The sequence below is a fragment of the Limulus polyphemus genome, unplaced genomic scaffold (genome assembly GCF_000517525.1).
Source record: "Limulus polyphemus unplaced genomic scaffold, Limulus_polyphemus-2.1.2 Scaffold53, whole genome shotgun sequence".
Lineage (NCBI taxonomy): Eukaryota > Metazoa > Arthropoda > Merostomata > Xiphosura > Limulidae > Limulus > Limulus polyphemus.
The window spans coordinates 1,372,145-1,388,750 of record NW_013665663.1 but is presented as its reverse complement, the minus strand read 5'-3'; the positions used below and the strand labels follow the sequence as shown (position 1 = coordinate 1,388,750).

Here is a 16,606-nt window from a genome sequence, read left to right as displayed (position 1 = left end):
AATACTGAAAGAACAAAGCCTGCATGAATCATACTGTAACTAATTATCAGAGAGGTAACTACTGTTGACACTTTTTAAACGCCAGTGATGCTCACTATAATCGTTGTGATTCACAACATAACGATTAATAATAAATGAAGGTAAAATGAATATGGTTCATCGGTCAGAAAAATAAACGTAATATCTCATACATAACTAACAGAATTTAACATGGCCAATTAAAAACACCAAGTTATATCAATTCTCATCAGTCTAACTACATTGGTGAAAAGGGATGTTATATCAGTTCTCATCAGTCTAACTACATTGGTGAAAAGGGATGTTATATCAGTTCTCATCAGTCTAACTACATTGGTGAAAAGGGATGTTATATCAGTTCTCATCAGTCTAACTACATTGGTGAAAAGGGATGTTATATCAGTTCTCATCAGTCTAACTACATTGGTGAAAAGGAATGTTATATAATGTCGATGCTTATGATTTTAGATGAGAATGTTTGCTTAGTATTTTTTTATACACCGATGTTTCTATTATACTATATAGTAAGTTGAGTCACAGAGTTTCAAACTTTTACACACATTCACAGAGACTTTTCGAACGGGCAGTTAACATCGCACGAGGCAACAAATGCACCCATATTTTCAAAGATTTCTCTGTGTCATAAATTTTCAAAACATTATAGATATAAAAAGCAAAGAAACCATGTAGTGACAGTAACTAAATTTCATACCATTGTTTCTTTATAAAACACACACTTTGCTTCTAACATTTCACCAACTTGAAGAGACGAACAAGCTATGATCGAGGGCTGAGTCAAAGAACACGTCTGATATTTACGTTTATTGTTAACATTGTAGCAAATACCTGGAAAGGCGAGATTAGGATGTTTTTTATATTTCTCAATCCTATAAATTTCACGCTGTTACTATAGAGACGAAGTGTTTAACACCCACACCCGTGAACTAGTCAACACCAGCTTGTAAATTTATTAGTGGTATATGTTTTGTTATAGTAAAATTCATATTTTCAGAAATTAATTTACCATTCATAATATTTGTGGCTTTGTTCTGCATTAAGAAATAAGACTGGAACCAAAAGTGACGAGAGAAGTGGAAGATTTTGTGTTGGTATTTAATGTAAAGCGTTTATCGTAGAGTTTATTTAGATTCACACTAAACGGTATTTGATTATCGTTCTCGAGCAAATTCACTTCTCTGTCCTGATCTTTATTTTTAATTATTGCCTTTTTCTTTGGATTTGGAAGGGGGTATTTTGCATGAATCATCAAGTTCCCTCACTTTCTGTAACTCTTCTTTTCTGTGAGAAAACGTTCACAATGAGACTAAGAAATCAAAATTATTTTACCATTACCAGTCCTCATAAATAAATAAATATATATATATATATTTAGGTTCATATAGCTAAAAACAACAATTTTCGATATTTTTCAAGTCCTAAAGCAACTAGGAATACATATTGCGTTACGTTTTTTTATTATTATTTTCTTCTGTCATCTGCCGCTTTTCTAGTTACGTAGCAGATGAACCTATAGCGGCCAAATCTCTCTGATTTGATAACTTCTAGACTCACGTGACAGTAGCGCCTCACTGGGTACAGCGGAGCACGTGGAATGAGCTTTCAGTTTTCCAGTTTCCTCGGTGTCGTAGAGTAGTTTCAGTTTTCTTGTTCAATCACATCAAGAGAAACAAGAACGCTGATTAATCAATGCCACCATAGACTAGGTAACTTGGAGTTCTGGCGTGTTGAAAATTTCTTTTTCATTCCGTTGTGCTAACGCTAGCTAGGAGTTGTCTCTCCTCGTGCAGAGATAGTGCCAAAACTACGTGGGAATTACCGGGTGCCGAGGAGCTTCCCGAGATAGTTGGCTCTTGACAGAAAGCATGCGAGAGATAGCTGTCGGTGTTGGCACGTTTGTGACCAGGAGAAGCTGTGTTGCAGCTAGCCAAGATTTGTCAACTTCTCCCGAGCCGAGCACAAGCACTTCCCGGCTGTACTGGCCGCCCACCGCTTCACTCCACGGCCTCTTGTACCCTGTGCCAGAGCCCAGCCTCTCATGCTTGCCAGCTAACGCCACATGTTAATATCCAAGTAAGTAACAAGAACTGTAAAACAAATACTGCTCTTTTATGTAAAAAAAAGCAACGTATTGTAGGTGAAAATGCAAAATTTCATAATTTATTGTTACAGCAGACAGACTTAAATAGTAATTCTATTTAGTGACTTGTTGTGTTAAGAAGATTCATTTGACATATTTTATGTTATTCTCTTATTCTATGTCTTCATATTATCCTTTTCAAGTAAGAAAAATACATAATGCTTAATCAACATTCTTATTGGCTTTATTATCATCACAATTTAAGCGTAAATGAAGATACTAAAGCCAACTGACTTGGGATAGTATTTATAGACATCACATACGAACATTCTTGATGCAATGTGATTTGACATTTTTGCCATCTTCAACTTGTTCTCGTTGATGAGGCTGTATCTCTGTTGCCCCTACACATGCATTGTTACAATGTTTATGATTAATTATACTCACACAGATGCGTAATAGTTTTGTAAATTTTGTAATTAGTTTTTTTTTTTTTTTGGAATTTGACCTAAAGACCTGTTAAGAAATTAGCTATATAGCTCTGAGGGATATGCTCTGACGTTCGCCAGTAGTTCCTCAACGTGTCTTCAGTTTAAATGCATACATAAAAGATCTTTAACAAAAACTTTTATTTTAAAACATTTGCCTTTTTAAGTGCAGAAAAACAACTTTTAACCAGAAAAATAAAATAGAATGTCTTAAAGCAACTGTCACTTTTAACTGTACACACATATATATGCATATACGTTTTATCAGACAATAAATCTTTCATTTGAAGAATTAATCACAGTTGTGTCTCAACAGAGCTATAATTTTAGGTGTATCTATTTTTGGATAACACGCTAATCAGATAAAATATTCAATCTTTTGTCATTTTCGTCTCAAATAATTAATGTATATTCACATACGAACTCAATATTTAGCTTGCGGCGTTAGCTAATGTTAAACTGATTTCTGTTGTTGTGGCATTAATTCAGCGTGGTGATAGTGCTATTATATATGTGTAGTTCACCAACTATGTTATGATATTCTGTCGGGTAAAACTGATTTTAATCTTCATAACCTTATTACACTATTATGATTATTATTGATGGATATTATTAACACTTTAAGTGCTTGAGTTTCTACTTAGTAATGTTGAATTGTTTAATAGAAGCTAAACTATACTTTATTTATATACTGCATTTCTAACACGTGCAGTGCGTGATGAGCATGGCGTCATGTACTGAACTCAAGTTTCTGGTTAAAACTTTAATTGGTTTTAGGGACAATAAACATATTCTTACGACACCAAAACAAGAATATTTTCTCTGTATATTTTTAATATGGATTGAAATTAGCTTGTTTGAAGTTTACACCCTTTCACTAAGTTAAAGTCTATTATTTAGCTTTATATTTGTGAGCCCCCGAGCCAACAAATTCGTTCGGTGAAATATTCAGTATGATTTCTAACTGATACCTTAAGGTAAAGAATTTGTTTTAGAATTGGACACAGATTTCATCATATGGATGGAAAATCATAAATAATATAGCAAAATATTTCAATTAAGCTTACAATTAAGTTTCTAGTGGAATAAAACCTGTAGACACTCCGAAGCTATGATATATTTTAGTTGAATATTTTTAAGCAGTCTAGTCTTATAAATGTGTTTCGAGAGACAAGTTCGTTAATGTATCATGTGTCGCCAATTATTAGTACTGAAAATATCTAATGATTTTGGGAAATTATATTACAACTGGTATACGTTTTTGTTTTTTTTTAAATAAGATTTGATTTAGAATTTTAGGCATATTTCAATGTATTATAAAAAATTCCCAACGACTAAAACAAGAAAAACTGCAAGCATGTTTTTAGCAACGTCACTTTTCTAATGAATGTATATTTAACCTGGAATGGTAAACCAAAAGATTACACAAACAAGAACAGAGCCCAGGAATGTGAAATCAAAGTCTAATACCTGAAGTGGAATTTGTATCAGGAAAATCAACACAGCGAAATGGCCCCATGTCTTGTATATTTAATGTAAACGTAATGCTGTAGAATATGGCTGATATTTTCATGCTGTTGTTCGATCAAACTCCAGATACTTAAGTGAGGAGATAACAAGCTCCAATCTAAGCATAGGTATATCACACACCTACTTTGAAACATGTGTTACTTATTGATATACACTGTTGACACGTTAAATATCACGGTTGTCACGAGCTAGTTCTGCAGCATTCAACACAACCTTGTAAGTCCTTGAGCAGCTTTTCCAGGAATAATATAATACACTAGAGGGCGCTAGTTAGTTTGATAAAAGTCTGTACACTAATACTGCTTTCTGAAATTAGATGTCTAAAACTAATTACATTAATATAAAGGAATATATAGGAATTATCTTGAAACTGCATCTTATTAGTGATTATCTAATACAGAAAATCACAAGCTCTTTCCTTTTTACAGGCCTTCTCAACCTACATTAGTGCTCACTAAGTATGTGCGATTGTGTGAAACGTTATGTGAAAACATTGTTTCACACGAACAAGTGTAGTTTCAAACAATATCAAGTTTTTTCAACTCAGTTACGTCGTTGGTAAAGATTGTCACCGGTTGGAGTGTTACATTATTTATAAGAATAATAATCAAGTATTTTCATGGTCTAAATTAGCTTTATTTTCTCATGTTATCTGAGGTGATCATGTAGTTTTATTTGTATCCATTATAAGCAAATGTTTTCCATAGTTTATTATATTTCAATATTTACTAAGGTGCGTGGCTAACTGGGTAACATATAACCCGAGTAAAATTATGAAACAAAAGTTGAAATCTTTGGAATTGCTTGTATACACGATGATCCATTATTGTGCAGGGAAGCACATTGCAGATGTTACACAAGACGTGTAAAAGTATTTGAAAGATTATTGAAACGAATAAAAACCACGTTTCAGAACAACCATTTAATTTATGAAAACGTTTCAGGTATGTCCTTCGTCAGACTTAGTTAATAAAATATCTGAAGCACAGCTAATAGGTTTTAATAAACTAAGTTTTCACCTATTTATCTCGCTATTCATTATCGATCATGTGACTTTAAAAACGTTAATACTTAATTTAGCAGGACATAAAGTAGATGCTAGGAGGGCAATGTTAAGAATAGGAAATATCTTGCAACAGGTAAAATTAATGTTTATGGATCTTCTGTATAATAAATCACTTAGAATTTCTTTAAACTCATACACTTAATATATTTCTAAGGGGTATTTGTTGAAAAGTAACGTGTAAATATGCATGTCTGCATACGACAAACTGTTTTACACTAACTGGTTTATTATAATACACTGCTACCTTTGTATTTTTTTACATCATTCAGATGCATAACTCTATATCTACTAAGTAGGGTTGTGCCTTGAATTTTGACGTGTCATTAAGTCAAACAGAATACGTCAAAAATCGGTGTGACTAGCACCTACTGCACTATTCCAAAAATGCTTCTTGAATACAATTACAAGTAGTTGCATGATCAGCTAGACAAGTTTTCACACATCCACTGATAACTTTTATCGCAGATTTTATTAAAATATGGAAACAAGATAAACTATTCTAAAGCAAATAACGATGGCCATATAACGATTTTATTGATCATATAAATCTTAAATATAAAACTTCGTCCTGCTGTGTACATTTTCCCAGGCTGACGGTCCTGACCTTGCTTATATGTACCTGTAACGATCCAAGAGGTCAAAGGCAACAACCAATTCTCCAGGAAAAGGAGTTCTCACCTATTGGGCTAGTGGGAGGAGAGTCGACCCCATTAATGGCCTCAGCAATGCAGCTCGCTTCAGGGTGCTGTCATGCCTGGTTAGATATAGCACGTGATTGAGTAGTGCATTCCTACCTGAACTGGAATGCTAAGAAACAAATATTTAGTTTTGTAACAACAAAAATAATTTGACTTGCGGCGCAACTAATAAAGCTGTGTGTTTGTTCCTTTAAAGTGTATAAACTTTACCTTTGAAAACACGTATTGAACGAAGAAAGGATGGACCAGCGTGAGATTTCCCTCTGTACCCTGGCCAAAGGAGAAACCTCTTTTCAACATACTCGTTTCACTTAATTAAGAAGGCGTTCTATATGCATGTGAACGTGTGCGTTCATTGCTGGGAATATTACAAGTAGATCAGTGACGATGTGCATGATAAAGATAAAAGGTGAAGTGTCAACACATAGACTACAACATGCAATACCGAAACATGATGATCACGCGAGGTCTGTCTGGTTAAGCCTGATAATACACTTCTAGTCTTAACTGCATCATGACATTTGTATTTGTTTATTTTTCGGTTCTGAATAAAAGCAAGCCATGCTCCTAGAAAGCGTGATGCAGAAGTAAGCGGGCAATGCTGATGTTTATTGTGGCGAATAATTAATTTCATGACTCGTGTGTCTATGACCAGACTTTGGCTGAATTAAGTAAAAGCAATTGCGAATAAAATAACTATAAATGAATAAGACGTAAAATTGGAGAAACCGTCCAGTAAAATGCACACTCCCTGCCCCAAGGAAATCTGTCAAGGACAAAAACCAAACTCACACACACACCTAACCTGCGTAATAATAGATGTAACTCTATCTTATCATCATATAATTTTCTGAATTATATAGAATGTTTTTGTTTGGAGATCTGAGAAGTAGCGGCAATACCAAATCGATAATGTTTTACAACACGCAATATTTGAAAACCGGGGAGCAGAATACTGTCCATCATCTCTGATAATGGATAGCTTACAATAAAAAAAAAATATTGTTATTATTATATTTCTTTTTTATGCAGTTATTCATTATTTAAGGCAGATAAAACATATTGAAGTTTATCATGAAAATACTCTACAGATTTCACGTTATTATTAGACCCGAAATAAGTAATTGAGTATGGTAAAGTAGAATAAAATACGCTAATGGCCTAAGTTGTCTCTTTTTCACACACGTTTCTTCTGTCATTTACCTCCCCCGTTATCTGCTATTTGACCTGAAAATTGTGTTTTCTTTGAACCATCTTTAATTGTGGGTTATATTTGAAAACAAAAGACATTATTTTAAAGTTACCTTTAGTTTTGTAGGGCTGTTAATGCTCTCAGCTGAGTGAAGATTGTAAGTTTTGGACTCATAGTGACAAAAATGTTAAATTTGACTGAGCGTAAATATTTCACGAAATATGAGGTAGATATGATAAGGTGAAACTCACAATATGGGCAAATATGTTTTAACCACTTTTTAAATATTTTAATTAAATGATCCTTTAGATACAATAAAAGTTTATGTGTAACGATGAAGATGAGCGTACTAAGAAATGTATTTGCTTTTTTTTTTTGTCTTTATATGATGAGTTTCGGAGATTAAAGTAAATTGTTAACATTTTCCACGCAATATGAAAAAATAATGAATAATTTATCAGGAGTTTCGCGGACCAGTTGTATTTTCATTTACTGAATTCTGAAGTGTAAAGCTTTCTTTAAACGCTTTCTGGGTACTCATTATTTACCTAACTGATTGAAGGCAACTTTAAACATCTATCCTAAACCTACACTTAGCTAAAAAACAACGAAACAAACATAATAAATCAAAAAGAAACTCAAAACGTAATACAACACCACAGATAAAGTTACCTACACATGATTTATCGTACACTGACCGACACCATTTCAAATAGCCTAAAGCTCCTATCAAATACTAAGTTCAACACTAAGTAGAACAAAATCTTTTAATCCTTTTAATCACAATTTTAATTTCCATAAGTACCTCACACATATAAAACAGATTTCAATTAGAATAACATTTGAAAAGTTAAGTTTAAAAACAATATTGTGAATGTTGTATTTAACCGATAACGTTTTGAATGGATTGATAAATCGTCATCGAAGATAAAGCACCCTTTATTGATTGCTAATAGTTGTGAAGATTATCTTGAAAATAACCACGTTCATAGCACTCAAGTTGAAGAAACTAGAATACGAATGATTTTCATAAATATAATAAAACTACTAAAGATTTTAATTAATGTAATTTAAGTATTATTCAGTTGATGAAACGCATACTGAAGTACGGTATATTTAAAACTCATATATTTATATTAAAATCATGGAGGGAACAAAACATATAAATAGTTGCTTTCCCTTAAATGCATACTTCTCTATGTACATGAATCACATTTTGACGTGTCATTATTTCCAACCATAGCAACCATATATATATATATATGACTAGTACCAGCTGCACCATTGTAATACAGCTTATTGAATATAATTATAAATAGTTACGTGACCTGTTACGCTTACATTGATTTAAACGATATAGCCATGTAGAGGTGTATAAATGCAGAAGTTGAGTACATTAATATTAAAACGATTTTGGAGCTTTACAAGTTGTTATAGTCCATGTCGACACGTCCAATCTCGCTCTATCTTTCGACCATGCATCTTGACAATAGCCCTGCAGCGTAGTTTCTACTGCAAAAGGCTCCGTCGTAAGGTCCTTATGTCCGAAACACACCATTCCTCCCTGCAGATTTTTCATAATTGATATATAATACACGAGGACAGCGTTTTCCCGCACCTGTTTCAACAGTTCAATTGCACAGAAATCTATAGGATCTATGTTTAGTGACTTGACCGGTATGCTTTCATATAAAATAGCATGAATACCAGTTTCATTCTTCAGCTGCTTAAGGTATAACATGGAGTTTTATCTATTGATATAGTTTCAGACAGAGACACTTCTTGCTTATGTTGAGTGTGATGAGTAAAAAAAAAATAATCTATAATGGGCGTATGTTTGGAGATTTCTCCAGAGTGGCCTGAGGTGGGATTGCATGAACATTTCTACAAAATGTTGATACAAACCTTTGATGACTACATATTCTACGATCATTACGTCGTGGATTAGAAAAAACAGTTTGTGAGAATGATGAAAAAAAGATCTATGATACGGTCATATCGTATGACACTATATAAAGTTTTAACTTCAGCTTGGAGCATGCTAATGAGGTTTTACTTTACAAAATCCAAATATGATATGTAAGATTTCTAATGAAGCTTAAACAGAGACATATGAGAAAACAAGCAATTGTTTCTAATTCAGAAATTATGTAAACCTCAAATTTGCTTGCTCACAGGCTATGTTGTCTAATCTCCTTAACAATTCTTAAAACTATCTACAAAACTACTAACCACCTGGAATCTTTGGAATGTTTAGATTAGCAATATTTTTTGGTAAGTGTATGTTATATTGGTCACACTGTTCTGTGCAAGACAGGTTATACATACACATGTGTACATATAAACCAAACCCTACCTGGAAAGCTTCTCTTCATGTATCCTGCAATACACTGTTTGAAACCTTGGATCCTATTATGTTAAGACATAAAAGAGAAAATATAATTTAAATCTGTGGGCACAATAAATTTGATAGTAAAACCCAATTAATATCACACTGTGTCATTGCTTTCAAATTAGCTGAAGATGGCTCCATATAATAATATTATTATGGTTGTTTTGGATATTCGCTCATAGCTACACAAAGACTATGGGTGTTTGAACTGATACACTAAAGGGAAATTAGCTGGTCAACAGCACCCATCACAAACTCTTGGACTACCCTAATCAAATAGCGGGATTTAACTGACACTATCATAACAATACCCACGGCTTTAAAATGCAGGCACGAGTTTTGCTGCATTTGGATACAAACCAAGGACCCTAAGATCCAATGTTTGGCACGATAATCACTAGGCCACATCCAACTCCAATATCAGAAAAAGCGATAGAAATATATTAAAGATTAATAATGCGGTAATGTTTTCCCTAGCAATTATAATAAAAATCTATATGATCGTCCGTTAAACTCTTTAAAAATACCATATGTACATAAATACCAGATAACGTAGAGTACGGTTAATTATTAAATGTAAAACGATGTAGATAATTTTCTCACATGTATTAGGACTGTTATGGTTTTCTCACGAGTAATAAATCTTTGAATGTAGACTGTTTAATATTGTTAATCTTTTCACAGGCATTTAGTCTTTATCTCACATGGAATACTAGTAATTCGAACCAAACCACCAAAAAAAATGGACACAAATATATCTTTTACTACAACTTTAGTCTTTGCAGGAGTTTACTTGGTAGTCGTCAGATACTTTTACTCATCGCAAATGATAGAGTAGGCAGAAGACTGAAACGTAGTTTATATCTTATCATGGTTTATACATGCTTGTTTCAGAGTAGTTGAAAACTTATAAGTTCAAATAAGTCTGAAACATTTATAACAGGCATCATCTCTGTCTGGAAAAATGACCCAAGATTTTTCCATGATATAGCCAGGAGAAGAAGACCAAATACGAAAAAAAATCAAAAGAGTTACACAGCATATTGCAAAACGTTTTTTGAGGAGAATCATGATCATTGTTGAATACTGTGCCAGGTGCAAGTTAGAAATCAGAAGAGTCAAAGGTCAAGCTGAACTCTGTTTACTATCAGGTCAATGTTTTGGACCTCTTACATCACACAAAATTATCGACATTGTATGTAGAGTGAACAGAAAAGTTAGGTTGTTTGTTTGTTTGTAATTAAGCACAAAGCTACATGGGCTACCTGTGCTCTGCCCACCATGGGTATCGAAGCCCGGATTCTAGCGTTGTAAGTCCGCAGGCATACCGCTGGGCCACTGGGAGCGGGAAATTAGAAAAAAGCACACTGGAAGGATTCTTAGGTATGCTTGAATGGGTTCATGTTTGGAGTATGATTCCTTATAGGGACGGTAGGCTCTTTGAAGGGATTCCTCTACTATCCGAACAGAAAGTAGGGGAACATTATCCTCCATGAGAATGAAATCACCACCAATGGTGCTGGTGTAAAACTTTGTGGCAATGTCTATGATCTCATTCCATTACTGCACAACTGTCAAAACCCCGCCTTGGGACAAAATGGAGGTTAGTCTTGGTATTGAAGTTGATGTCGTTTCAGATCACGAATGACTATTTCACCCTGATAATGGTGTGATAGCTCTCACAAGGTCAGCTTCACACTCTGGCATCAAATAAAGACTCAACCTGGTATCTAGTCTTCTGGTCCTCAGCCCAATTTTGACGATTTTACTTGATTCTGGGCGAATAGGACATTAATTCAGGCTTCATATGTCTACAAATCAGCTTCGTTGAGCTTGGGTTGATACACGAAATCCAGGTGAGTTTTGAAGATCATAACTAGTATCTGTAAAGGTTCTTGGCAAGACCATATGGGCAGTGACCAGTCTTGTCCCAGGTTTGTCAGTCTGTTTGGCTACCTCCATACCATCTCTTTAAATTTCCATGGATCACATGCCACTTCTAAGCATGGAAACCCACATTTGAAGAAAGCAGAAACACTTTATAATACATTACACCTCGGTGCAATTCGTTCAAACTTAAATGCTCTATGAAGAATCTGAGTATTAGGACTCAAAATATCTTACTCATAAATTGAAATTAAGTCCTACAGCTTTTCATACTCTTGAAATATCTGTGAAAAATCAATATTGCATACTTGTTAACAGTGACTAGCAAAAACTCACAATTTGAAGATGTATATCAATATAGTTTATATCGCAGCCGAAAGTGGGAAGGAGGTTTTTCTTTTCTTAAAGTTTTGTATAGATGAAGTAAATTAACATTAATGCACTGTGGAAACTTCCTTTAAAAACGACTTTTGTCAAACTCAGAATTATGAAATATATTTACACACACACACACACACACATATATATATATATATATATATTATATGTACCATAATATAGTCTTATACCAATATTTAGTACTAAAATATTTCATTTATTATCAGAGGTTATGTTAACCACTGTAAGAAATTAAATCATTTACTACCTATGAGTAAGAGGTTACGGTTCAAACACTACGACACCTGAGGAACTGCTACTGGTTTAGATGACTCGATCGTTGGTAGAGCAGCTTGTAAGTGTCTGCGTTATAACTAGAAATTGATTGGGCCTTGGTTAAAATCGCCCTCTGTATAAGAAATTTCAAAGTGACAAAAAAGTATTATCGCACTATGCAACCGTTTTATATAGTGTGTCAAAATTAAGGCCAATAAGCAAATAATTTAGCTAAAGCTTCTATTAATAAAATACAACATTATTAATCTAAACATAAGTCAGTTCGTGTGTTTCAGAAGGTTTATTAATAGATACTTGTTCAATTACCGTTACAGTTTGTAAATGATTTACTAATGAACAACATGTTAATAAGCTACGCGAGCTCAAACTGCTTATTTATCTAGGTTAAAAGAACATTAATTATTGAGAACATGACGCTTAGAACATTTGGTCCAGGATTTTAAGCTAAGCAACTTACGAAACAGATCGACGTTACATTATTTTGTAAAAGGAAACATGTAAATTTTACAATTGGCTCATTGTGCTATTCTCAGGTGCAATGATAGCGTTAGAGGTAGAAATGGTACCCCAATAAGCTGAGGAACGCAAGGAAATGGCATAATGGAGTTGAAAGTGAAATTTCTAATTCTGTCTGAGTTTAGAGAAAAGACAAATCATAACGCAAAAGCGAAATGAAAAGAAATCTTTATCAGAAAACCATCAAAAGGAAACGAGTGCACTGGATGATAGACAGCGCTTGTATTGGAGATATTTGTTTGTAAACTGGTAATTAAAGAGTTTTAACTGTTGCTGAATAACTTGTTCCAAAACAATAGAGCACAGCATTATATACAAAGTTATATAATGTCATCCCTTTCAGTGCACATGCGTTACGTATGTCACTTATTGTCATTGTAATAGCAAAATAAGTGAGGGTATATCATCAAGTCATTAACCTGAACTGACCACGGAAAATATTAGTCTTCCTTTGCATAGCGTGTTCTACAATACAGTACTATTTTCACAAGAGAAAGTGCACGTGACTCAACAGGGGAATGACCCAGAACAAAAGGTAGCTAGAACAAAAGGAAGTCAACCACATTCCTTGACCAACCTTATTTTGTTAAAACTACATAAACGGCTAGAAATGTGTATGTGCGAAAAGGTTTTGTAAGTTCCAGGTGAACTTGAGACATTCATTTTACTAAAACTAAAAACATAGGAAACACGAAATATGCTTTGCATACTACATTATGATTCCATCGTTTTTATTCCTAAGTACCCCTGTCAATGTACGCAGAATCATAAAATAGTATTGAATATGAAAAGCAAAGAGTTATAAATTAGACTGCGTGTTTTATTGTGACTCTCAACAGGTTTTGTTTGCCAACTTATGAGAATCATACGGATTCATGTCATTAGTTAACAAATGCCATTCCCTTGGCCTCGTGTTGGAAGTTGACAAATTTTACTCGTATGGTCTGGTGTTGCAAACTAAAAATGTAATTTTCGTGGCCTAAAGTTGCAAACTGAAAGATATTGCGTATAATTCGGTGTTACGAAGTAGCATATATGATTTGGTGTTGCGAAGTGACAGATATCACCTATATGATCCGGTGGTGCAAGGCCGGAGATGCCACCTGTGTGATTGGGTGTTTCAAGGAGACTAGCGTGGTTCTTATGGTATCGTTCGTTAGTTGACAGATGACGTTTTTATGATCTGGTATTGCAAGCTGATAGGTCTCAGTCCTGTGACTCTTGAGCAATTTTTTTTTTGAGAACGACAAGTAGGATTTGACTGTCACCTCTATAATGCAACCACAGTTCAAATGCGCGGAGTGAATGCTTTTATAAGTAACGGGATGCGAACATTGGACTCGTAATTCCATAGCCCGGCACGCTAACCATTGGACCACGCTCGTTTGGATTTCGTTTTATGAATTGGTGTCGTTAGCTGACATATACGTACGCCATTCTATAAAGAAGTAGTACAAACTTTAAAATTTCTGATTTTTGAAAACTCTCATTTCTTGTCAACTTTGCAGTATGAACTGTCATTTCTATTACTTCTGTTACCATGAAAATGTAACACTAACATACCTATACATATATGTACCTTTAATTTTGATATCTACGTTGCTGTAATTGCAAATTTTCTGAAAGATTATTTATAGGATAAAAAATCATACGTTAGCTGAAATTTTGGTAATTTAAAATTATCTGGAGCTAGCATGAACAAAAAGCTTGTTAACTGAATATCCACTAGCACTGTGTCTATTAATTAAAAGCAGGATAGTCATAAATTGTGAAGTAATAGTATAGTTCATAAGTAATATAATCCTCTGATACACAAGTAAAATTGAAATCTGAGACTCGCAAACAGATCTCTGCTCTGTCGTTCAATTTTTGACATGCCTTAGATATTTTTCTAGGGGATGAAATTCGTGCGTTATTGTCTTATTGAGCTGCGTTTAAACCAATGTTTTGATGTTATAATTGGACGATTTCTTTCCATTTCCAAGTATATTTTTGCAAGTTTTAAGTTAGTATGCGTAGTTTTTATCCATAATATATTTATTAATGACTCTTGTAAATTATACAGTTTCAATCCGTTGAAAAATTATAATCTGCATGTAATTCTTTATGAAGCCTTGCTCGCATATTTTTTCATTCATGTTTTAGTAAAATTTTTATTTCTAAAACTTCATTCAAGTTTTAAAGATGACGAAAAATATTGACCAATGAAGATATGTTTAGTTGCGAACTTAATTTTGGGTTTATAAGACATGTTCAGATTAATTTGTATGTTAAAATATACATTAAGTTATATTCGAACTTTCAGAGCAAAGCTGATGTCTGAAAAAGAATAAAAAAATTGTACACGTCATGCCATCTAGTGGTACTTTTTATTAAATATCTAAAACATTATTCCTGAGGTAGAACCTGTTTGAAAGGTGGTTAAGTTACTACATTTCTAATAAATAGAAATTAACTCTTAGCACCAGAGGGTAGCGTAGCTTTAAATCTGTCTACCTGTAATTCATATTCCGATTACAATTAAACAGATATTCCCAAACAAGTAATGATGTGATGAATTCAGGTTTTGTAAATGTATGTCTTCTAGCAAATATAAACCAGACAAGCGCTATTCAGCAATAACATGATTTAATATAACGACATAAATCTTTAAGTGTATTGTTTTTTTTTTCATACGCTCAATTATTCAGAACCGCCACTCAATCTTGCAGTCGCTTGTAGTCTTTTTAAAAATCTTAAATTGTTTACTGTTTTTTCAATAAATAAAAGGAAAAAAAACATTAAAGTTATACTTTATGATGCAATCCATTTTATGACTTTAGAACACTTTCTGATTTCTAGTTTAGAAATCATCAATATCTGAAACACAGTTTTCTGCATTATTGTTCCACAATTGAAATATTTCTAACACAATAAACGTTATTTTCGTACTCCACGTGAAAGCTTTTACATAAAAATCAACATAAGCATGAAATGTCCATGTCGGTATGTTTCACCTTAAGTACAGTGGCATCAGTTAACATTTACATAAGCAATGCGAGGCCTACACTTGTTACTTACATTCTACGGATCTTGACGTAATATACATTACACGTGTAGTGTGCACGAGATCTTCAGTCAGAAAGTGTAGGCGATGACAGATTAAATAGTGTATCCTTTGTTGATCTTATAGCTCTCATCGTCTTTAATCCTCACCGGAAGCATTTTAAGATTAAAAATTAGCATAAGTAATCGTTTCATCTGTGATTTATAAATAACAAATATAAAAAAAAGAATACTTGCTCGATATAGGCGTGAGAAAATGTTTAATAATGTCAAGAAGAAGAAAAACGTAGAATGATTCAGTCAAAGTTTTAATCCGATCTTGTCAACAAAATCTATGCTTTGTATAATTCAAAACAAGATTATATTCTAAGAGTTAACTGAATTTTTATTTGAAATCGTTTATTTGAAAGTACAATATACTGATATTGTAATTAAAGGTGATCTGTTTTTATGTTGGTTTCCGAGATTTTCAGTTACTTTTATGCATTGCCTTAATATTTTTAATTTATTAGAGCACATTGTTAAAAAAAACAACAATATATTCCGCGTGAAGTAGCAAACTTGACAAATACCCTCTGATTTAGTCAGCACTTTCGTTCAATTTCACATTATTTACATTTTTTTTATAATTCGAATTGTGATAATAAAATAATGAACGAAAAGCTATTCAGCATTAGTGTAGTAAATAGTACACGGAGAGTCCTTATTCCCGTAAGATATAAACATAGAGCACACGGAAAATCCTTATTCCCGTAAGATATAAACATAGAGCACACGGAAAATCCTTATTCTCGTAAGATATAAACATAGAGCACACGGAAAATCCTTATTTCCGTAAGATATAAACACAGAGCACACGGAAAATCCTTATTCCCGTAAGATATAAACATAAACTAAATAAATACCACTTTGGACTTAGATTTTGTTCATTGTGAAATGAAATATTATTAGACAGACTTCCTTCATTGTCATGTAGCTATGGCATGGGTTTCAGAGAAAAA

The 16,606-nt window shown here is 33.4% G+C and overlaps 1 protein-coding gene across 1 annotated transcript in view; it reads left to right on the top strand.

The window, feature by feature from the left end:
• Positions 1–1,683: 1,683 nt before the first annotated feature.
• The window catches only part of LOC111086849 (fibroblast growth factor 8-like), a 53,199-nt gene continuing 38,276 nt past the window's right edge, over positions 1,684–16,606 (top strand). The window contains exon 1 of the mRNA XM_022391419.1: positions 1,684–2,109. Within this exon, the coding sequence (XP_022247127.1) occupies positions 2,096–2,109 (14 nt within the window). The 5' untranslated portion in view covers positions 1,684–2,095. The remainder of the gene's footprint in view (positions 2,110–16,606) is intronic.